General features: G+C 36.8%; 1 protein-coding gene across 2 annotated transcripts in view; it reads right to left on the bottom strand.

Annotated features, from left to right (window-relative positions):
* Positions 1–26,026, bottom strand: part of MAN2A1 (mannosidase alpha class 2A member 1) — a 146,875-nt gene that overhangs the window by 41,168 nt on the left and 79,681 nt on the right. For both annotated transcript variants that reach the window (XM_068422413.1, XM_068422414.1), the window contains exons 13-16: positions 14,285–14,450; positions 12,126–12,356; positions 11,892–12,014; positions 1,409–1,523 (exon numbers count right to left, since the gene is read on the bottom strand). In XM_068422413.1, the coding sequence (XP_068278514.1) occupies positions 1,409–1,523; positions 11,892–12,014; positions 12,126–12,356; positions 14,285–14,450 (635 nt within the window). The remainder of the gene's footprint in view (positions 1–1,408; positions 1,524–11,891; positions 12,015–12,125; positions 12,357–14,284; positions 14,451–26,026) is intronic.

The raw sequence follows: 26,026 nt of genomic DNA on the forward strand, positions 1-26,026 counted from the left end.
TCTTCAACAACAAATAACTATACAACATTTTGGTTTGTATTCATAAGGATTGTGATCTAGAGTTTGATCTAGATTTACCGTATCAGACGAGCTGGCAACTGAACACTTATCAGTATAAGGCATAAGGGCAAACCCTAGCAACTTCAGACTTCAAAGTGTACACTTGTCATAAAAAATGAGGCATCTGAATCAATTTTAGTTCTAAGGAGAAATAGATTACAACTAAAAAAAAAAAATCAAACAGATTAGTTTTATGTGACTGTAAAGTAGGTATTGCTGACAATACTATTTTTGAAACCTAAAAGGAATAAGGAAAAGATCAAGGGAGACTTTCAAAGCACTTATAGCTCCACTATTTGTTTTTGAAGTTGTTTAGAAAAATAAATATAATAAATAAGATTTTAAAAACCATGCAGACAATTTTGACACCTACAGTAAAAGTAATGCTAATACATGTTTAAGTTCCTTCAAGTGTTGAAAATATTAGCCAATGCTTCTATATTTCAGAATAATTCCAGTAGAATAAATACAAATAGATGAACTACCGCAAATGTATATTTCCTACTTCAATTACAAAAAGATATGTTTACGCATTTTAAGTCAAGTTTCTACAGGAAAATAAGTTTACACAATTGCACCATGATTTCCTCCCTCTTTTACACTTTTCACTGGCCAATTTAATCATCAAGTTTGGAAGGGTACAGAGTTTCCAAAGTTACTATTTTCCTAGGATTTTCTTGGAAATCAGTAGTTGAACAGCAGAGAAAAAAACCCGAAAGCCTTACTGAAGGAAAAGCAAGCAAAAGTTACAAGTCAATAAGCCAGTTCAGTGCTGGTGCCTCTCAGACGCAGCTGATTATGTCACAAGCTCTTCCAAGCAGATAAAGGACTAAGAGGAAGCTCACAGGTAACTAAAGCATGCCTACAGTTGTGGAGTAAACCAAACTTCACTATTAAAGGCACTAACAAATACCTTTACATTCTTTGCGACTAGAGAAGATATTGTTGTACCTCCATCAATCAGTTTGAAGCTATGAAAGAAACTACGTTTTTACATAATCTCAAGGAAATTTCTAAAATTTTTTTTTCTCATTTTCATAATTCACAGCTACCTACAGCATTCAGATGACCCAGTAAAGTTCAGGACCCCCTTGTAGGTAATTTATACTATAAAATTTCCTAATACTGAGGTGTATCTCCAACAAATCTGTTGAGTTTAAGCATGTCAGCTTAATGACTAGCATTATGCTCAGACAGGGATCATGGTGCACTGGACCCGGTAAAGACTTAGTCTGATGAATTCTGCACTAGTTCAGAAGTGCATTTAAACATTAAAAATACAAGTAGGATCCAAGATTGTAGTGATGAAAAATAACTGCTGAGAGAGACAAAAGTTCACAACTCTTACCCTGGACTTTATAGAGTCGCATGGTATGTGTCACATGGTGGAAAAAACATACAACTTCTGAGAAAATCCTTCCATGAGCAACTCTTATGGTAGGTGGATCTGTAAAAATATAAGGCTACAAAAAGAAAACAGAAAGTTAGAATAATTATTTTGAAAGTAGTGTCAATAAATCAAAGTATTAAATAAATATTAAATGATCTTTTAATTTTTTTAAACTATTCTATATCTAAGTCTAGTCTAAAAACTGGGAATTAAAAAATTACTCCTAATCTGAAACTGAGCAACTTCTCTTCAGAGCCTCACTTTTCCTTTAGCTAAAATTAGGATAACCCTCATTACATATCTCACAGGTATTTTATGAGGATTAATGAGTACAAGGCCTACAGACAAACACAGTAATGTATTAATATTGCAAACATCTGGACTGAACTGTTTTACTAGCAAAATTATACTTGTTAACCAGTAATCAAATACTGCAGTTTCATAATCTGTGGCAGATGTCTTAACTGTTTGGTTTGCTCACAGTTTACTGTATCAGTGGTACACATTGCCTGAGGAAAAGCTGCGTCTGAGCTGTCTTGTGGATCAGTTTGCATATCCTTTGAAAGTGAAAGAGGAAGCTTTTTAATCATCAAAAGCAGCTACAGCCACCAGAGGAGCCCCTGGAATGCAGGGTAGAGCTGGGAATCATTAAGAAACCTCAAGAGGGACACTGGCTTCTTACTAAGGTCTCTCAAAGATAGCAGAAACTTCACATATCCACAGTCAAACCAAAGAGATGAAGAAAACTATTTTTCCATGTAGTCACAGTATTTTGAGTCTTGGCTTAGCAAGCAATGACTGTTTTTTTAAAACACTTGATCACTAACTGAACTGTATACACTGTATAAAAACACACGGATGGCTACAAAGGTAAAAATGGGTTAATTATTAAGCATGTACAAAGCCAAAAACGAAAACACAACACAGGCAACTACTACTATAGGACAACAACAATAAAGACTTCACACAAAAAAACCCAACAAAATACTTGAAAAACATGTTAGTCAGAGGGATCTACGCAGAAAGCTCTTAAGAGCGTGGCTGTCCTCCTCCTGTATGTACCAACGCCATAAGAGGGACAGGCCATGCTGCTGCTTCTCAATCAAGGAAACCAAAGATCAAATGTATCTTGAGGAAGAGAGGAAATCAAGATTACATACATACAGACAAAACATGTCAGAGAAGAACAAGTACAGGTACGTATCGTCCAATCTTCTTTGAGTATGAAGAGAGGCTGCGAGAGTTGGGGCTCTTGAGCCCGGAGAAGAGAAGGCTCCGGAGAGACCTTATAGCAGCCTTCCAGTACCTCAAGGGGGCCTACAGGAAAGCGGGAGAGGCACTTTTTACAAGGGCAAGTAGTGACAGGATGAGGGGGAATGGTTTTAAGCTGAAAGAGGGTAGATTTAGATTAGATATTAGGAAGAAATTCTTTACTGTGAGGGTGGTGAGACACTGGAACAGGCTGCCCAGAGAAGTTGGGGATGCCCCCTCCCTGGCAGTGTTCAAGGCCAGGTTGGATGGGGCTTTGAGCAACCTGGTCTAGCAGAAAGGTGTCCCTGCCTGTGGCAGGGGGGTTGGAACTAGATGATCTTTAAGGTCCCATCCAACCTAAACCATTCTATGATTCTATGATTCTATATAACTATATATATATATATTCACAGAGACTATTTCAATAAGTATTATATAAAAGAAGAAACTGAATGAGACTTTCAAAGAATAAAAGCCTGCCTTTCTATTCACAGACAACAGTGCTTAACAAAAGCTTTGCCAGAGCTCCAAGAGGAGCTATCAATTACAGGAATACTTTGTACAGGAGTTTGGTAGAGGAATCACAGTTTCTTACACTTTGGTAAGATGGGTTGTTTTAGGGAGAGAGAGATTTTTCTACTGATCATCTTACAGCAATGTTTTACCCAGTTAATCAGTAGAAAAACTCAAATGAGGAAAGAGTCTTTTGGACTTCTTAACAGTTGACATGAAAAAATAATGGGATGCTTCCAAGGGCTCTCATCTTGTCAATCAGACAAGTGTTATCTATCAGGTTAACAGTTGGACTTGATGATCTTAAAGGTCCTTTCCAACCAAAACGATTATGTGACTCTATGATTCTATTATACAAAATCCATTTGCTAGCTGAGAAATACAGGACTATGGTATTAGGAGGGCCCGGAAGCCAGGTGAATTAATATGCTGGGATAAAGGAAATTTGAAGACAAGATCTTAGGTTAGAATTTCAGCTGGCTTTTGGGTTCTCTTATTTCCATGAAAAACTGCCAAAATCAGTAGATGTAGGCTGCATCTTCCCCTTTCTTCTGGCAGAAGAGATTGCTATCTATCTGCATATCTATCACACACAGGTAGAGAAGACAAATTCATTTAACCTGTGACTACATGCTCCTAGAAGTATGTTTAGATTAATATCCCACAGAGGAACTGGATTGCTGACAGGAAGGTGGAATAATCAAACCCTTCGAAATCCTACCTGCAGGGTAGGTCAACAGGATCCTCAGGTTAGCAATGAAGGACTGAAACAGTAGCTAAAGGAATTCTCAGAAAATAAACTGAGAAACCTGAGGTCTTCAGGCCAAGCAAATACTCTCGCCAATTATTACCTAGGAGAATACTACTTACACGAATAGAAGCCTGCCAAATACATACTGCCAGCAAAGTAACACCTATCTTATTGGCTTATTTCTGTTGTTTTTAAGAACATTTCTCACTAGGGCTCTCACTGCAGCTATCCAGGACCAAAACAGCAAAATGGAGAGATGCTGGATGAGTGACAAAGCATTGCAAAACGCTGTGCACTTACTAAAAAAAGAAAAATTTACCTAATTTTTTTTAAATAAAAAGTGGAAAAAAAAAATACTCGGAGTAACTCTGTTCCATCAAGCTTGTCAGTATAAAAACATGACGGTGACATTGACAAGAACTACCAAAATACATCGCTCCCATACAAGCAGAAAGCTGAAATGTGTTTAACAGCGCTCAGATCCTAGAATATTGCCACAAACATTTAGTTCACACACCAGTGTCTCCAAGCTGCACATGTAGCCAAATCAGCTGCCCAGCTGAAGATAAAAGGCAACCATACTTACCATTCTGAACTATATGTAAAGATGAAGTGATAGGAAAGAAAAGTAATTAAGTGTCATTTTGCAGATATTGTCTGAAACTAATTAATTTTTTAAAATCATAATTTGTGATTCCACTAGCGCATGCATTGAGAGAAATGCATCAAAACCATTTTGCAAGCCTCTAATTCAGACACAGTGTAGGGAAAAGGTAAAATGAGGAAGGAGAGATACAAAGGCACATGCTATAATGGTTTTCAGGGTTAGACAAGTTCTTTCTGATGATGTAAACTCAAATTCTCAATGATGCCTGTTGCCTCCTGATGTTGGGCAAACAGGAAAAATGAAGAAAAAATATGGTACTGAGAGAACAAGGAAGCTTCCTAATTCATATATAGTGATTAGAAAATCACTAATCCTAGAAAGTGATTTCTTGATAGTCATCTGGAGACATACTGAGTTCAGAACCTATAAAGAGATAATTGACCAGGTTTGCCACACTGAAAATATTTCAGTGAATCAGGCTTTCAAGCAAGAAAACATCTTTATGCATTCATTGATCGTGCAGTTATTCCAGTATCATTGTAAAGATCCTCGGTGAAACGCACAGAGGCCTGTGAAATGATCCTGGTCCTGGATCTGAAATACAAAGACACATTTGATGTGAAAGTCTGACTTAGATGCAGGAATAGGCCTCTTACTACTCGGACACAAACCACTTTCCTTTCTAAGTGGAAGGAACAAACAATGATAGAGTCATTTGCAAAACTGATTGGACAAAGCCCTGGTCTGAATTCAGTACTTAACTCTGCTTTGAGTGAGAGCTTGGACTAAATGACCTTCCAGCATGAAGGATTCTATGACTACTCAGACTTTAAATTAGGAATAAAAATATCTGGGTCTCATATCCAGTGGTAGTCTCAAGACTCCACTTCCTAAACAGTTAAAATGAACAGCTGCTGTAAAATCTGTTCCTCTCAGCTCCACTGGAATGAGTTCCATTGTCCAAGATTCAGCAGCCTGCTATGGCAGATTTTGATGAGACTGGAAAGCAGTATTTTCAGAAACAGGATAACAGAACTATGGGTCAAAGGGTCCAGAAACCATTTTTCAGTACTCGTATTCAAGAGAAATATGACTACCTTCCCCTGAAGGAAGGAGAAAAATAAAAAAAAAAGCGAGCTAGAAATTTTAAGGAAGAATAGTTGGAGTAAAATAATATCCCATAGCTCCCTAGGATATCTTAAAATACTTGGCATCAAATTGGGTGCCAAAGTGCCAAGAGGTGGAGATAACTGGAGAGATGCCTCCACTTAAAGGTTTACTGGCTGGCATAGAAGCTGGCACGGCATACTGCAGCCTGAAGGCATGAAGCATGGGCAATAAGCCTTTCCCCTTGTAGTCAAGTGAAGCACTACTAACCATCTTAGTGTGGCCTAGAAATTTCTGGCAGTGCAGCACACTGTTGGTGTGGAAGTCAAATAAACTATGCCCAGAGGAAAGTTTTCCAACACAGACTGAATTGCTCTTGCTATGCCTGAGATTTTTAAAAAAGAACTCAAGACAAAGCCTTCACGAAAAGTTGCTTCTCAATAGCAGATTACCCTTCACTTGACAGAGTTTGAGATTAGATTGGGCTTGGGGCAGGGGGTGGGAAATCAAATACTGTAAGGTCTTGAGAACTGTTTTAAGAATTATGTGGCAGGAGAGAGAGACAGTTGTCATTTAAATACTTTTCTCTCCAAAAAGAACCCCACCAATATGTGGGGCAGATTTTTAGATGATAGATATGATGCTTGATGAAAATACATAGCACCGAGGGAAGAACAGACACTTCAAAGGCAGTAAATTCTTGAGTATTGTGAGCACCCTCCAGGTAATGGTGCCCGTGTACTTGTCTTTTCCTGTTATCAGGCATGCAAAAACAGGGGAAGCATTAAAAGTAAGGATACTATGCTTGAATGAGGATCCTCTGTCCTTTAGAGAAGGAAGATGTGAAGACAGATACAGTGGGATACTCTAAATGGATAGTCTCTCTCCTTTTGGGCAGTGGAACATCCCAATCTTGCTTATAAAAATGCAGAAAGATACCATTATCTTTTCCTTAGGTTTGAAGGCCAAGTATTCAGATAACTTAGATACGTGTTCTTCTCTGAGAAGTAGAGTCAACAGGTAATTCTGACAAATTAAGAAAGGACCTGTCATGAAAAAAGTTTCTTGAAGCTAGTAGCAGCAGCTGCAGCTATACAAGTCAGCGATCATCATCAGTAAAGGAAGTCCAACCATGGACACAAAGTGTGGACAGAAAAAAACGGAGAAAAGCTCTAGCACTAGAGATCCTGCAGGATAAAAAAAAAATAAATCTCTTTTATATTGTGTTAGTACATAAGTACCTACAAGCAACTAGTACATACATGTGTGCACAGACACAGCTGCCTGAGGGAGAATCAATTTCCCAGTCTGGGTCTACCAAAAAAGTCCACTTTGATTCTGAAAAATTGATCTGTAAAACAAGAAAATGAACAACTCACATTGATCCCACATATACTCAGCATCTGACTCTTTGGAAAAAACGGCTTTGTTCTATTCCCTGTTGATACCGAACACGGCTAGTAAGTAGGTCATCACATATTGACTTGTCTTGAATACACAGAAGAAAATATAGACATTTAACTGTTTCAGAGTTCATTGAATACTGATTTTTTTCCTCCAGATGTAACAGATTTACGCAGTTGGCCATCCTTCACAAAATCACAATAGATACAAACATGTTTTCCCTTCGCAGGCAGAACGCTTTTGTTTATGTTTGTTGTGAGGTCCAAGGAAGTCCCTTCCTTCCAAACCTTGATAATATTATCAATCAGTTAAGCAGCACTGACCTTTTAAAAAGTTAAGGTACTGCGTGTCTTTTCGCCTGGTGCCTTGCTTTTGTTCTATTTTGCAGAAAATACAAAGACATGGTAGGAGCACTGCCTTATCTCTAGAGCTACAGCATGGAGCCTCTGCTCTGTGTCATTGTCCTGGACTCGGCACTTCAGAGACAGCAGGGACAGAATCATCCATGGTCAAGACCCTAAGCCACAACCCCGACTGTTTCTACTGTTGGCTGTCTAGCTGCACCATGGCAATGTCTGCCATGGTGTCGCAGAGCCTTAAGTCCAGCTATTCTTTCCAGAGCAGTGACAAAGAGTTACCAGTGTTCAGTGTACCTTCTGTTTAACACTGGGTAAACCACTGTCATTAACCCAGGTGTCTGCTGATATTCAACTTAGTGCTGGTACTAGAGGCTTACCACTTTTTAGCAAGAATGCGCTCTTTGCAGTACTCCAGGTCAGTACTGGTTTTAGGTCAGCCATAAAGATGATTAATCCGAGGAACCTCTTGAAAGATTCAGATCCCTGTACATTCTAGTACACAAGACCATCATCTGCAGAAGACATGCCACCCACTCGTAACAGCCTACTGATGACCAGAGCTGCACCGTAAGTGTCAAGTGTTGTAAACTCACATGGCTTTAAGTCATGGTCTGCAAACCTAGCATGTTACAGCACCAAGTTTCCACAATTAAACTAGCAGAAGAACCCAAGACTAAAAAGTCCATATAAGTACCATAGTAAGACAGATGATTAAACTAGAGGCGGAAAAATAATTTCAGAGTATTGCAGACCTGAAAAGAAAGGAACCAAAAGACTTAGGAGGTGACAAAACAACCAGTTAACAAAGGCCAAGAAAACATATAACTGTACTCATACCAGATGAAAATGACCCAATATCAAATGCAATTATTCTTCACAACTTTTACAGTAATACATAAGGTGAGGGGAATATGAAGAAAAACACCTAGTCAAAAATCAAGAATACTGCCTGTAATCTATCGCAACTCCACACGAGGACTCAGAAAATGTCAGTCAATCCACCTCACACTGAGAACCCTGAACAGATGGCATTTCTTTTAAGACAGAAAGCATTAATTCAAACTGTTTTAGAAACTACTATAGAATTACCTTGTTATTCCCAGCGGGACAACCTAATTAATGTTATTAAAATGCAAGTCAAATGAGCCTTATGGTATATTAATGACGGAGAATTTTTAGAAATATAGCAGAATTTTTAGAAACACCACCCTTTTTAATGTTAACTAAAAATATACTTTAATTTCATTTTGCATAAAACTTCAATATTACTTTATTTTCTAACTGTGCTTGCAGGCATGTGACAGACTTTTTCTGTTAAATCATAGCATTTTGCTATCTAGATTTATCCAGACTATTTTTGTAAAGCAAATAATTAAAGAGTGTAGTTAAAATTATAAAACTATTAGATTTCGAGATTATTGTTTTTACAAGCAAAACAGTAATAGCATCTAAAATAAAATTAGTTAAAGTGTGACCATGCAGCTGATGAAAGGTAAAAATTAAAAAACATAAGTGATATTGTTGAGGTATTCACATATCAAAATCACTGACATTCAAAAATTAAGAATAAGTGAACCCTGTTAAACGTAACTGATGCAAACAATTATGGGACTAAACATACTAAATGGTTTAAAACTGCCAACTCAGACCTCAAAACATGTGCTTCCAGGAGAGACTTCTAGAAGGAAAGCAAACATTCTGTCCACTTCCAGACTGATTTACACATATAACAACTACCAAAAAAAAAAAAAAAAAAAAAAAAAGAGAAAAAGAATGATTACCCTTGCCTATTTCCTGAAGTGGTAAACACGGAACTCCCAGTTTCCCTCATGCATGCAACTTTAAACTTCCCCAGGAGAAACTGGGAAGAAGAAATAAGCTGGAAACTCACTAGCTTCTTAAGTGTTCATTATTTCATCATTTGCTTTCTGAAATATCACCTTTCCAGTTCCAAAAGTGTTACAGTAGCTTCCGTATGGTAATTAAGTCAGTGTAAGAATACTGTCATTTCTGAATTTCCAATGTGAAAACCAATAGGACTATGCTGTTGCCCTCCAATAATTACACAGTTAAAAACACTGATAACCCTACACAACTAAAGCAGAACACTTGATTGCTATTCCATAGAATGGTCTGGGTTGGAAAGAACCTTAAAGAACATCTAGTTCCAACCCCCCTGCCATGGGCAGGAACACCTTCCACTAGACCAGATTGCTCCAAGCCTCATCCAACCTGGCCTTAAACACTGCCAGGGAGGGGGCATCCACAGCTTCTCTGGGCAACCTGTTCCAGTGTCTCACCACCCTCACAGGAAATAATTTCTTCCTAATATCTAATCTAAATCTACCCTCTTTCAGTTTAAAACCCCTCGTCCTATCACTACATGCCATTGTAAAAGGTCCCTCGGCAGCTTTCCTGTAGGCCCCCTTGAGGTACTGGAAGGCTGCTAGAAGGTCCTCCTGGAGCCTTCTCTTCCCTAGGCTGAACAGCCCCAACTCTCTCAGCCTGTCTTCATAGGAGAGGTGCTCCAGCCTTCTTATCATCTTCGTGGCCCTCCTCTGAACTTGCTCCAATAGGTCCGTGGTCCTTCTTATGGTGGGGGCCCCAAAGCTGGACGCAATACTGCAGCTGGGGTCTCATGAGAGCGGAGTAAAGGGGCAGAATCACCTCCTTCGACCTGCTGGCCACGCTGCTTTTGATGCAGCCCAGGATGCAGTTGGCCTTCTGGGCTGCAAGCGCACAATGCCAGCTCATGTTGAGCTTCCCATCAACATCACCCCCAAGTCCTTCTCCTCAGGGCTGCTCTCAATCCATTCTCCACCCAGCCTGTATTTGTGCTTGGCATTGCCCCAACCCACATGCAGGACCTTGCACTTGGCCTTGTTGAACTTCACGCAGTTCACATGGGCCCAGCTCTCAAGCCTGTCAAGGTCCCTCTCGATGGCATCCCTTCCCTCCAGCGTGTTGACCGCATCACACAGCTTGGTGTCGTCGGCAAACTTGCTGAGGGCGCACTCAATCCCACTGTCCATGTCACCGACAAGGATGTTAAACAGTGTCAGTCCCAATACAGACCCCTGAGGAATGCCACTCGTCACTGGCGTCCACTTGGACATTGAGCTGTTGACCACAACTGTTTGAGTGCGGCCATCCAGCCAATTCCTTATCCACTGAGTGGTCCATCCATCAAGTTCATGTCTCTCCAATTTAGAGACAAGGATGTCATATGGGACAGTGTCAAATGCTTTGCACAAGTCCAGGTAGATGACATCAGTTGCTCTTCTCCTATCCACCAGCACTGTAACCCCATTGTAGAAGGCCACCAAATCTGTCAGGCATGATTTGCCCTTAGTGAAGCCATGCTGGCTGTCACAAAACACCTCCTTGATTTCCGTATGCCTTAGCATAGTTTCCAGGAGGATCTGCTCCATGACTGTGCCAGGCACAGAGGTGAAACTGACTGGCCTGTAGTTCCCTGGGTCTTCCTTTTTTCTCTTCTTGAAGATGGGGGTTATGTTTCCCCTTTTCCACTCAGTGGGGACTTTATCAGACTGCCATGACTTCTCAAAAATGAGAGATAGCAGCTTAGCAACTTCATCTGCCAGTGTCCTCACTACCCGTGGATGCACCTCATCAGGTCCCATGGATTTGTACACCTTCAGGTTCTTTAGATGCTCTTGAACCTGACCTTCTCCTACAATGGGTGGTTCTTCATTCTCAGAGTGCCTGCCTTTGCCTTCTGCGACTTGGGCAGTGTGGCTAGAGCACCTGCCAGTGAAGACTGAGGCAAAGAAGTCATTGAGTACCTCAGCCTTCTCCATATCCCAGGTAACCAGGTATCCAGTTTCCTTCCACAGAGGGCCCATATTTTTCCTAGTCTTCCTTTTATCACTGACATACCTATAGAAGCTTTTCTTGCTGCCCTTGATGTCCCTGGCCAGATTTAACTCTATGAGGGCTTTAGCCATCTTTACATTCATCAACTGGGACTCAATATCTTAATTACTATATTAAACTACATATACTAACATCAGCTACAAAAGTACTACACTCTGAACTGGAAGCTCCTCATTTACAATAAAGAAATCTTAAGCATCAAAAAGTGAAGAAATGCAGAAATTAAGCAGCATACGCTATACATTTTCAGAAGCGAAAGTGAGCTTATTTTATTGGTAGTGAATGGTCACATCTCACTGGATTTCTTGCAAGTTTTTTGGTAAATCATAAATATCCTATAGGTTTTTACACTTTCAAATTAATGCTGTGTTTTTACCTAAATCTAGGGTTATGAAGTATGAAGTTCTGCCAATCATTTCAATAACTGATTTAGTTATTTCTAGCCACACAGCTGTATTTCAGTGTCGGGGAAAACTAGCTCTTCCAATCTGTATTTGCAGAATGCTTCAAGTTACTTCAAGATTAGAATATCCCTGCAAATGGTAGATTTACCTTGGCATCTCCATCTGGTAAGAAGAGATAAGCTCCACTTTTATCCCGGTTACTTGTAGTTCCATACCAAGCAAACTCCACCTTCATTTGATGATTTTTACCATCTTCTTTGGTATTTATTTTCTAAGGACAGAGAATTGTTTGAAATAGTTGACACATTTAGGTTTCCACAAATTAGAACAGAAGTTCTAAAAAAAAGTAAAACATAGTGTTTTGAAATATAATGCAACACACCTCCAGTAATCCAGACATTCCAGAAAGCCACAGTTTCATGTAAGAATTTTCTAAGATTATATTATCCACAGAATTCTGCATCTCTCTTATCTTGAAAAGTCTGTCTGTCTTCTCCTCCTTACTATTCCTCATGTATATACTATAGTCTGCTAAAACTGCTTCTGAACTGTCAACCTCCAAAAGCTGATAAACTCCAAGCCCCAGAGGTGGTAGATGTGCCACGAAAGAGATCTGTTGGGAGCAAAGAAGAAGCCATTATTGAAAACATTAAAGTATCAACTTTTTATACTAAATTTATGCTCAGAGTAACCCTTTTGCTTCAATAATTTTAGGATGGCTGAATTTTTACCATATTCTATAAATTAGTAAGAAATTACAAATGACATTCTGAAATCAATAGCTGAAGCATGCTAAAAAGAATTAGCAAACAAAAATGTCTGCATCGTTAATTTGCTTAGCATCAAGATCACTGTTATATTAACGCAATAATGATTTTGAATCTTGCTAAAAAACAATATTAGCTACGATTTGCAGTTCTGAGCATATTTGCTGTGCATTAAAGACGAGTGTGTAGTGTATCAAGTGCACACAGACCCTACTTATCACTTAAGTTGCGTTTAAAAATCCAGAAATTTAAACAGCAAAATATAAGACAACTGTCTTACTTTTAGTCTCTGGTTATTTAGAAGCTATAAAGTAATCTGCACAGAAGAGTAATATACAAGCTGTACCTCCAAAGCAATTTGCTTAGAATTTGAGGCACAGATATGTAATTTTATTTTTTCTTCTTCAAGCAATTAACAGTGTTAATTATTGTACTGGTTTTGGCTGGGACAGAGTTAAATTTCTTCATAGTAGCTCATATGGTGCTACATTTTGATATCAACCATGTTGATAACACAGGGATGTTTTTGCTATTGCTGAGCACTGCTTATGCAGCATCAGGGCCTTCTCTGCCCCTCACACCACCCCACCCACGAGCAGGCTGGGTGTGCACAAGAAGCTGGGAGGGAACACAGCTGGGACAGCTGACCCCAACTGACCACAGGGATATCCCAGAGCATATCACATTGTGCTCAACAATAAAAACTGGGAGAAGCAGCAAGGAAGGGGGACGTTCGGAGTGATGGCGTTTGTCGTTCCAAGTAATGCGTGACTGAGCTCTGCTTTCCTGGAGATGGCTGAAGACCTGCATACCGACAGGAAGGAGTGAATGAATTCCTTATTTCACTTCACTCACAGGCACAGCTTTTGCTTTACCTATTAAACCTTCTATATCTCAACCCATGAGTTTTCTCACGGTTACCCTTCCGATTCTCTACCCCACCCCACTAGGGGCAGTGAGCGAGCAGCTGCGTGGGGCCAAGCTGCCAGCTGGGGTTAAACCATAACAATTATCAATAATTAGCCCTTTGGAGGAAACTGAGACACACTTATTGAATTATATTTGCAGGAATATTATCTTGAAACAAGTTCAACTTGGCTCCCAAGTCAAAAGGAATCAGACTAAGAATGTAAGCCTGAAAGTAATGCAGTACTATTACAGTAATATAGTACTATTATATCACTAAGAATTTAACACAATACAGTTGCTGATATGTGATCATTGAAGATAACTTCTATAATGATGTATGATTCAAAAATTCTCAGAAAATTTGTTTAAAACCAGAACCAAGAGGTGAACTCAAAGTCATCTGTCTAGCTTGCATATAAGAGTAATGGAGATTACTACCCAGTCTCTATATCTGGAAGACAAAAAAAATAGAAATCAGAATCGAACTGCTTAAGCCATTGCACTTACAAAACCTTCCAGCTGGAGTGCTTGAGCATGTACAGTGTGTATAGACTATCACTAGAAGGGAAAAGCACTTTAGAAAGTTGGGGAAGAGACACAGATCCATGTATTTTCTGTTCGTGCAGCTAATAATGGCCCTTTAAATGTAATACACCATATCACAAAAGTTTAATAACTTATCAGTTTAAGAAACATTAATGCTATATATATAGTTTCTTTTTTTCCTTAAAATGACTGAATTAATGCCATCATCTGCAAAAGACATAATTCCCAATATTTGAAGTATGCTTTCCATTTTCTTCAACTGTGAAGCCACAATATCTGTCAAAAAATACTTTAATGTTTTTTACTTAAAGTAGCATACCTGATATGCTTCATGTGATATTGTAGTTGCTCCATCCCAAACAGCACTAATCTGGACAGTAACAGGTTTTCCCAAAGGAGATAATAATTTAACTCTAGGTGAATTCACATTGACTGAAACCACTGAAAATCGCTCTTGTTCCGTAGGATTATATATCAGAAGGAACCTGCAAAAATATATTTGCCAAATTATCTTTTGGCAAACAAGCTTCCTCTTTCAGGTTTAACATTATTACACATAAATTTTACATACAAAGCATTAAAACAATGTCAGAACAACAGATACATACCACAACAAATAAATATGCAAAACATAACCAGGAAACAATGGATATTTAACATCAGTTCTTGGCAGATCTTCTTTTATTAATGCTATTATTTTTCCAAGCAATTTTGAAAATACCTTACAATAAAAATACATCAATTTCCCATCTTAACTACTAAACAATTGCCATTAACAGTTGCAAGCACAATCGAGATATTTAAGGGCATTTTAAATTTATTTTTCAGGCTGAACTATTAAACTCTTATCCACAGTTGCTTTTCCTTTAGCATAATTTAGAAACAATGAAGTAATTAACAAAACCTGCTGTACATACATATATCTGATATATATTCTTTAAAGCAACTAGTTTCTCTCTGCTATATGGGAAAGTTCAAAATTACAATTTATCAAAATTCCCTATGGCAACTGTCCGCACAGACACTGAAATCTTTTTATTAGGTACACATGGAAAACTAATTTTTATGTAATCTTATGCCTATTCTTCCATTTGAACACAGATTATGTTACTAACAAAAAGAATCAGCCCTGAAACTGAACAGAGCAACTTTATTAATCTGTATATTTTTTTTTAATTAGAGGTTAGTATATTGTAAGGTATAGAAAAATAAAATTATACTAGAACATTGGTGCCTCATGCATCTGTAGGACTCTCATGGTACTTCTTGTCTTTTCATTGCCAAGCTCAAAGAATGGACTATTCACAACTGTTCCCTGCAGTTTCCCTCTGTTCATGTCATCCTTTGAAAAAATTGTCTTTAACAATGAAAAATGTTCTTGCCAAAATTTCTAATAACTACTTAGATATACAACAGAACCAATATTCTATCTCCAACCTTCTTGACCCTTCCCACTGTAAAACACAGTTTACTTCTTCATGAAATCTTATCTTTCATCAGTTTCCATGATACCCATTTCTTATTTATCAGCTCACTCCTTCAGCATTTTTTTAAGTAGATTCTCCTCATTCTCTGCTCCATTTTCTATGCAGATTCCTCATGGTTTTGTCAGTGATTTTCTTTCTTTTCTTTTCAAATCTTAACCTTCAAATTTAATTACCACCTTCACAGGTCAAACCGCTTCATCTAGAATTGTCTCCTTCCACCCAAACTAGAAATCTCATTCTGTCACTCAGGTCTTTGACTTAAATGTTATGTGTAGCTTGAACCTTTTTCCACAACCTCATATTCTGACTGTAAGTCTCCCAGGTTCTTCACTCATACATTTAGATGCTCTGTGCTCTATTATTCAGTAGCTTGGCACTACAGTACAACTAAGGTCATGCTAACATGTTACTTACATAGCTAAAACCTTTAATCTTTTCGCTTCCCTTTTCCAACATGAGCTATTAACGGACTGAGGGTAGCTCTCCTCTACACACATGCCAGAGGAGACTGAGGCCTCCCTGGCACCATAAAGTCTGGCACGAAGTAGACAAAACTGCTGAGATTATACTTTGGAAATAATGAAACAGCAAAATTTCAGGTCTAAGAGGCACCAGCAAACTGCTTAGAGTTAATAAGGAAGTACAAATTAATTCCTCCTTATTCTGAGAGGAATACTTCTACACAATTTCGGTGCAAAGTCCAAGAGACTAATTTAATCCACCACTAAACTATGAATGCAATACAGACACACAAGGAAAATTCTTTCTTCTCTATACTGCTGAAAAATCTCACCTACTCTCTTCCCATTCTGCCCTTTGATTTTTTTTTTTTTTTTTTGCAACACTACTCTAATTTTGACAAATGCAGATTTCCTCTACGGACACTCGAAATCCTTAAGAACCCTAATCAGGCTATCATTTTCCCCTTTTCATTGGCTCCCTCTTTTTTTTCTGCATCAAACTTAGGCCGTTCATCTTCAGTTTCATAGCCCTTCACTACTACCCTATTACCTCACAATCAGTAGGAAAGGTCAACTCCAGCTTCTCATTAGTTGAATAAACTAAAATCAGAGGGTGCGTTAGCTTTTTCTACCTAGAAACTTTGGATTACCTGTCATACACAGAATGAGCTTCCCATAAAAATTATTTTCCTTTTAACTCCTTAGATGAAGATCCCTGTGCTGAAGTACTGTTAAGACTTCTGTGCATAACAACTATTTTCCTTGCATATTTGTGCATCTAACTGTTGTGAGTTACACAACCAAAAGTGCTTTGGGATGCTCTTTTTTGACTTGTTTCGTCTTGAAGACTCCTAGATTATTAGACAACACAATAGTTAACTGTATTCTTGGTCAGCTTTCGGATTCTTTAAGAACTTGTGCAAGACGTTGTGAGAGCCTCCCCTAGACTTGGGTAGGTCATTTTACACTTCTGCTTAACTGAAGATATCTTCTTTTTGGATAAGATTTTAATTTAAATGTTAATGTAATTTTTTTGTAACAGTGTGGAATCAAAACCAAACTAAACCAACACTGCTCTCAGCCTAGACCCCTTAAAAAGTAGGAAGACAAAAAAAAAAAAATCAGTGAAATCCTTTTATAAGAACTCCTCATATACTGTGAAAGAAGAGTATTAGAACTCTATTAGAAACAATATAGATCTAAGAGATGATCCAACACGAAAGTTGAGAATAAATCATTCTCATCCATCAACAGAACGTGGAATTTCTCAATTCTTATGCCTCCAAGCAAAATGCTAGCTTATGCGATACAATTCATTTCTAGTAATGCTATAGATCCTCATTAAACTTAAATTATCTGCCAAACAAAGAACCTATTAATGTAAAAATATTTCCAGAACCTTTGCTCAATTTCCCATTGATTTAAACATGTTTCATAACTTTAATCACATGGCAAATTTACCCATGACAAAAGACCTTAGGAACTACCATATTATCATTGTATTTCACCAAACTATATGTTTTCTTTTACATTCGGATAAAACAAAGCTCTTGTACCAAGGTACATATGTTTTATACCTTCCCGAATCGATGTATTGTAAGTGCATTATGTGTATGTACAGTAATAAGGCAGTCAGATGAAGCTAGTAATGACAGGGAAGACTTTCAGCAGTTAAAATGGAGGAATTTTGCCTAGATGATAGTATTTTGTTTTCAAATTTTATTTCAGCAGGACTGAAGTATTTATATGCAGTAAGATATAATTCCTGTGCATATACAAAAGCACTGACTAATGTAATTAAATCACATTACTTCTGAAGTACCATTCAACTCCCACCCTTAAATTCAACCATTCAACACCCCACTATAACTGCTTTAAATTCTATATGAAACAAAAGAGCTACACTTCACTTAAGCTGTATCATTACCAAGAATGTAATCCACAAGTGTAGACTACAACTGCTTAATGTATTGTGGTTACATTACACAGAAAAGCAACTTGACAATATTTAAAGTTTTTCTATTCCAGATTTTAAGGCAAAAACATGAATACTACTGTCTTTCAGAAGCAGCAAGCAATTAATTTTCCTTTCATTATTCAGACCACTTGTCTTTGGCAACAGCACCAAGAAAACTACAAAACCTCAAATCTTTTGTCCAAATAAAGGGGGAGGGGTTTTCATGCCTACTGGTAAATTCAGATGAAAAATTTTACCTGAAATATTTTACTTTAGAAACACCATTATGGCCAAGTGTCAGCCATCATTTATTTCATTTATTCAAGAAATCAAAGAATTCTAAAACTATTTAAAACAAACACTATTGAAACAAAAGGAAATCATAAAACTTTCTACAGATAAAATCATGGCCAATTTACTTATACAGAGACCATGTATTCCATCTGTAGTACACTGGGAGCAGAAGTAAACTCCTCTCAGCCCCTCAAAAAATGAGAAACAGGTGCAGATTTGAGCTCCTAAATCCTAAATTGGATGCACCTCTGACATGCAAATATTTGCAATTTCAGAAAAGTAAATCCTGCCACCTGCTTTTCACTCACTTTTGGAAAGATATACCTTGGGGTTTTTTTTATCCCGTACTTTTCTGGGTCTTTGAAACACGTAACAAGTAACTTTTATTCATACAAGCATTAATCCTGCTCCGGCAGGGGGAAGGGGGATTGGACTAGATGATCTTTCGAGGTCCCTTCCAATCCCTAACATTCTGTGATTCTGTGATCATTTTCCCTATATAACCTGCCAGATGCCATTAATAAAGCCTTCTATTGAACACGTACATTCAAGCATCAATGAATATTTTGACTAGTCTTTCCTGTAGTAAAGATTTAACTTGCTGTGAAACATTTTCAGCCAGAGCTGAAAAAAGCCACCCCCCCAATTCTTATTTCAAATATTTTCTTTATTAAATTATCAAGAAAACATGTAAACCGGCGTAGCTATATTCACAGGCAAAATATGAATAAAGCTGATTCAGATCTCTAACAACTTTAATCTTGGTCTCCTAGAAGAACAACATTGCAAATTTTGATTCATAAACTTGAAAAGTTACAGTATTTCAAACCACTGTTCTTTTTGTTTTACTGATGTGCATACACATATGCATATACGTATATCTTGATACATACACACATTTACTGGTAACATCTGCAACACATTTATCGTTTTCTTTTGAAGTTCATTCAATGCTGCCTTTACAAGTGATGCATTCAACTAATGTGAGAAACCAGAACTCACTACTAGTAAATGGCAGAGGATCATCAGTGACAAAAAAATCATTCAGAAGACTACCTCTTCAAGACTGTTGGACTCACAACAGCTTAGGACAACAGCTTTCATTGTTCGGTGGAGTACCTTTATTCAAGTTTGCTTTGAGAACCAATTCGTTGAGGCACTCTAGCTGAGACTGATCAATTTTACTAGAATCTCTCTGACAAACCTTCATAGACAGATTAGAACATTCCTCATTATAAAACTCATTAGAAACAGTTCTCTGGGCACATATGCACAATTTCAATGCAAACTTACATGAACAGCACATCTGAAGCTGGTTAGTTTCTTACCCTCTTCTATTACACAGGCTAAGCTAAAAAACAGCTAAGTGGTGAAAAAAGCAAAAGTACTATAGGCACATCCAAAATGGAGAAAAGATACAAGTCATGAAGCCAAATGATACAGTATATCTACAGTCTTCCACTGAAGAATGAAAAAGAACAAACAGAAGCATCTAAGTTCTCCTGAAATGTCAAAGGGGTGGGGGGAGAGTGAAAGAGAGGGAAAAATCATGAATACAAACTAGAATTCTTTAAGCCCGAAAGAAAAGGAATTGAAGTAACTGTACTTATGTTAAAAATCACCAGAAGGACTGGTGGGTTAAAAAACAAAATTCAACTAGAAAGGTATTCTGAGGTCTTGGCAGTTGATGGACTTTGATGGACTAAGATTTTAGAATTCTGAACAAAACCAAAATTCTCTAACAAAGTCATCTCACTGGGACAATAAAACAATAAAAACCCTCCGGACATCAAATGGGGGGCCAGGAGAGAAAAAAACCTGTTCCATATCTGAAAATATGCAAGAAAAAATTACTTCGAAAGATGTGAGAAGAGTCAGTAGATAATAACATTGTTTAATTAGTAAACACTGATGTGTATGAGGTGGAAATGAACTGGGGATTAGCATTTAAACTGTGTAAAGCACTGCTTGCTATTGTAGCTGCCAAAAATACCATAAAAAAACAATCTGAATTATGTGACTTCTGCCATATGTTGGAAGCTTAAAAAAAAATCCTGAGAAAGCTAGAATCCTAAAAAATTCCATGAATTGATATTACAGGCCCTAGGGCGGTCATGTCTTTGGGGACGGTGGCAAATGGAACAAAGAGAACCAACACCATCTACTTAAAACAGATATTTATCTGTATTTTGCAAACATGTACAACCTCCCCTGAAAAAAAGACTTCCATGATTCTTGCATTGAAGCCCAAGAAAACATGTAATAGACACTTATGTTCCTCAATTCTTTAATACAGAATAAAACTAAAAATAACTGGACCACAAAAATTACTCTCATGTTATTTAAAAAGCTCCCTCCTTGCTCTAGAGGTCCATGGGAAAAAGCTTTGAACAAAACTCACCATAACAATTCCTTTTTCCTAAGAAGAAAAACTCTGCTGAATATTTACTCAAAACACTAGGTAAAAAACCAAGTTATATCAAGTTACTTAGTCCTGTTCAAAGCTTTTATGGTCTCTCACCAAAAAAAAAAAAAAAAAAAAAAAAAAAAAAAAAAAAAAAAGATTCAGGGTATCATCCGAAATCATCTGGTCATGCTGCTCCTCTGGTTCTATGAAAATTAGACATTTTCTAATATCTCAAGCCATGTTCTTAATATTCCTTTAGGAACAAGATTAATCAAAAGCCAACTGTGCAGGCTCACGATCCTGACACTCTCCTTGACAGCAGATTAATGTTTTTTTCTACAACTCTTCTATCAGTTACTATATCGAGCTTTAGTATGAAAAACTGTATGTTTCACATCATTTCAAGCCACCTTTCAGTCCTATTCAAAATTTATTTAGCAAGAAAGCTAGGTAACAGAGAAAGTTTTGAACAAACTAATTCAAAATCTCATGCATGAAAATCATGTGACCAATCCAGTTTCTGAAGGTATTCAAGTGTGATTCATGCTTGGTTTAAAATTTTACTCTGCAGCTATTTTTTAAAACCATCTGATTTCCCCCTCTGCCACATAGATATTTATTTCTGAAATGTAAAAAGTTCTCTTTATTTCATCCAAATTATATTTTTCTAATACATGCTATTCAAAACACTGAACTCTAAGCCTCTGTGTATCTTGAACTATTATCAACGACATTTGGCTCACAACTTACTGTTAGAAGTGGCAAACCCTACAAAAACATGAGGAAACAAAGAATGTGGTAATCAATTCGTCAGTTAATTTTGAGTTAAAAAGTCCATAAGCACCTAAGGAATTATTTAATGTATTTTTTAAGAGATATGCATGGATACTTCTCCAATAATCCAAAAATAATTTTCTTCCTAGTTCATATTCAGAAAGGAAGCAAAAACAGTAATACCCATAAGATGGAATAATTCCGCATCGAAGTTGTTTGGGGTTTTTTTTCCCCAGAAGGGAAAAGACACTTCCATGTCAAACCATACCAACTAATTTAGAGAAATATGATGTTAGGGATTTAGGATATTTCTTCTATAAATATAACTGGATACATACATATACTATATATGCTACATATATGGGGAGGGAAGAGGCAGAGGGAAAATCCAGAACTTTCCAGTACTAGGAAATATCTTGACCTTTCCATTCCTATAGAGAACTGATCTCTTGTTACTAATATAAGTAGTTATTACTCTACTCAACACTTTTCACCTCATCATAAACTGACCTACCCACAATAAAAAGAATTAAAATAAAATAAATGTATTACTCTGCAAACATTTAATGTGTAAAACAGTTAAAATACTCAGCACACAGACAGCTCTTTCATCAAAAGCAATGCAGAAACACTCTTCCTTTTATAGCAGATCTGCCAAGTGCCAAAATAACATTTGTCAGAGGAAAAAAACTTCTTAGCGTAAACAGGAAATTCCGAAATTCCTTTTGCCTGTACAACAAACTGAGCATGAATTGCTGTGCTTGTGCATTAGGGACAGCAGTTGTAAGCAAAGCTGTTCTCTCATTAGAGCAAACGGTTCTCTTACAAACATCAGGTAACATTCCAGGTCACCAGAAGGACTTGTATGCCTTAAACCAGTCCACTTTCCTCCTTTTTTCCAGCTGGTCAAATAAGACAGTATGTACAAAACAGACTAGCCTATACCTTTAGGCCATGCTGGGTACTGCAAAATATGGTGTTTTGCTATGACTCTCAAGACTAAATTGAATAGACAAAAGGCAAATCTAGGTATTAACTGAAAAACCAGGGGACTAGAAGGTTGCTGTAGTTCAACCTCTTAACCAGAATGAGAATTCAGTAGGACAACCTTTGACAAATGCTGCAATCACTATTCTTGATAATGTCCAAAACTGTTTATATTGTTCTGCATCTCAAGCACCCACTTTGCTAATATACAATTAAATTTTTAATTACTTTATGTTAAACAACATTTCTTCCAATTATGTCTTCCTTTTTTCCACTACAAGTATAATACAAAGGATTCTCTTTCCAACAAACCTGTATGTATTTATAGATTTATGTTCCTCATTATCAGCCTTTTCAAACTAAATAGATGATACTCTTTCAAAATCTCTTTGGTCACTTTCTTCAACTTAGTACTCTTGTTTTCCTGTTAAGCCTTCTTAAAAGTCTCATCTCTCAAAGTATGTTTTCTAAAACTGGATACCATATTTTTTGATGATGTCTTCATCACTGAGTGTACCACACTATTTCAGCTGTGTTTTACACAGAACATTTCCATTTAAATCATCCAAAAGCAAAATTGCCTCTACACCATAAAAGTAACTGTCTCAATCTCATGTTCTGTAATGTCTAGCCTTTTTCTGCTTCACTAATGTCTGTCTGGTTAGTTCCACATCATTTTTCCCTGGGGTATGTACTTCCACCGGCCTGTTTCATTTCATTCTTTGACTATGAAATATTGGCTCCAGTTTACTAAGATAGTTTTAAATTCTAATCTTATATAGAGTGTTTGTTCCCAGTATGACTTCAAATTTTATAATCTATTTACATTGTACACTATTAGCACGACTGATACAAATAGAAAACAATTTGTGATTTTATGATCTGAACTAAAGAATTTCTTGCTTGTTTTTGGCCTCACTTTGCACAAAAATACTCTACCCAGATCAAATAGATACCCAAAGATATGAATTGAATAATATGTGATATCCAACATTTACCAATGAACATTTAAGTAATAGCTATGCAACCAGCAAGTCCATCTATTAAATGAGTGAAGGTAGAACAGGCAAAAATGCTTTTTTGCATTCCAGTTTTAAAGAAAGGGTATCAGATCTAGTTCAGTATTCTTGTTTCAGTTAGTGGGGTTTTCTTTAACTTTAATCTGCACATTACGAGAATGAAGTTTCACAAAAAGCTATACGAAGTTAAGCTCAGAGCACCAAATGAAACTACAGTGAAACTGTGCTTTGAGCTGCATCAACATACCTAATTATATTACAACACTTAGTTGCAATAATTGCTACAGCTTTACTGTACACCTCCTTTGAGATACAGTAGATACTGAAACCATTAGCATTCATAACTATACAATCCTAGACATTTAATTAACTAGAAAAGTCCTTTGTGAGGAAAATCTTATGATTAAAGAGCTGCAGTCTCAGATATACTGTCAGACGTAAACATGAAATTTGGGGCAGTGGGAATATGGGTGGTTTAATAAAAATTCAAGTTAAGCAAACAGTTCTCCTCTATATAGACAGATAAAAGCAAGTTCTTCCAAAATTAGATTCTGATACCTTCCCAAGGGGACTTTCATTGACTGGATAAAGTCCAAGAAGATTTTTCAGCTTACTTAACTGGATAAGATAAATAATGCTAATATGGTCCTCTGCATCACATCCAGATAAGCTTTTTGTAAATATATAATCCTAATTTGGGACTATCAAGACTGTCACAGATGTTAAAAAGAAAAATCAATTAAATCAATTTACATCTAAGCAGCAACTCCTATAATACAATTCAACTGTTTATTATATAGTAGAATATTAATCTTGAATATACATAATCAAATACTATCATATATGAATACTAAAATTTTTGCCTCTTCCTAAATAAGACATCTTTTCCAGTTTATGAAAAAAATCCTGCAGAAGAATTAGTAGGAATCTAATCTCAGCTTGAAACTCCAAGCACACAATATAAATTTGTGTTGCTTTCATAAGGCATAAAAACAAAGGAGGAAACAGCATCTATTAGCCACAGATCAGCTTTTCATTATAAAATCAAACTGGTGATGTCAAGAAATAAAAAAGAGATACTATTAATAAATAAGTAAATTCACAAGAATTCAGTAGAGTTTCAACTAACACAAAATAGAATTATGCTATAACAGCATTTGAAGAGAAAGCTTAATGCGTAGTTTAGAAATAGAGCTGTAAGGTTAAAATAACACATTCTTTCTAAAAGCAGTAATGGCTGACAGTCCTGTTTTTAATTATTTGTATATTAATCAATGACACTATGCTTAAAAAAAGGTTCCATTATCTTAGTTTAAGATTTCGGAACTCTGAATCACTCTACGAATGCCCTTCCTAATGACAAACCCAAAGTCAAACTTTAGATTCATTAATAAAGGTTAGAGAACACACACACACATTCCTATCAATTCTGTTTTCATAACTCTACAGATATATCTTTATAATACCCATTGCTCATGCAAAAGGCAGAGAATTAGGCAGATGACAGGCACATATTCTGTCCCTCTACTCTCACAGGGAACAGGACCTGTGAGTGGCTTTCTCAAGAACAAACCATGGAACACCCTCAAGAAAACAGCATTCATGATAAACACAGAGAACAGCACAGCAAGAACTATAAATTTTGAGAACACAAAAAAACAACATCAACCTAAGACAAGACTTCTCAAATGTTATGTGCCTACTACATATGTCAGATACACATACTTCCTATGATTTGGATGAATTGTATTGGCACACATATCCTAATCTGGAGCACATAACTACTCTCCGATTAATGATAAAAGGATTAAGTCCAAAGGCACTATTTTAAATTTTTCTTTTACCACAAAGTTGTGAGGTGTTCTGAAGTCCAAGATGGGCTTGAAGCCCCCTGACTTTTTCAGGATCAGGAAGTACCTTCACTAAAATCCTTTCCTTGTTCCTCTTGTAGTGCAGGCTTTATAAATCTGCATTTAGAAGGGAAAAAAAATCTGGTTCAGAAGAGCAGAAAGACTTTAAGTATGCCATATCACTTCAGTCTGTGCCTTGAGAGCTTTGGACTGACTACAGTATTGCCTCAAAGCAACTCCAGTAAAAAGGCTGAAGGGGCCAGTGCCTGGAAAAAAAAGAAATAATATACAAATATACTAATGTATATATATACTGAAATATATATACTAATGTATATAGTATATACATTAGTATATATACTAATGTATATATACTGAAAATGTGTATCTTCTACTTCCAAAGCTGCTTCAACAAGCACATGCATACAATGCAGATCTTTCAGTTGTATTCAGTTCTTTACTAGCATATTCCTTCATAATGATCACTTTTTCGTTGTTTTTTTTTTTTTTTGAAAAAACAGCCCCGGTTCTTTTTCCTTCCCCCAACGTATGTTTAGTTAATCTATTCTTTCTGCATTTCATGAGACACTTCCACAAACAGTGTTTTCAGAGGAAACCAGAAATTTCTTGTAACATCTAATTGTGGGATTTTTAATTTTAATGTTATAATTTTTAATAGCAACTGAGGCATCAAACACCTTCATAATCTAATTGCACTGGTACTGCAAACCCAAACAAAAACTGTTGAAAATCTGTGCATTGAATTGAAAATCCTGAATTTGTGCAGTTTTGAGAAACTGCAAAGATTCTACAAACGCTACAAAC

Source organism: Nyctibius grandis, chromosome Z (assembly GCF_013368605.1).
Source record: "Nyctibius grandis isolate bNycGra1 chromosome Z, bNycGra1.pri, whole genome shotgun sequence".
Classification (NCBI taxonomy): Eukaryota; Metazoa; Chordata; class Aves; order Nyctibiiformes; family Nyctibiidae; genus Nyctibius; species Nyctibius grandis.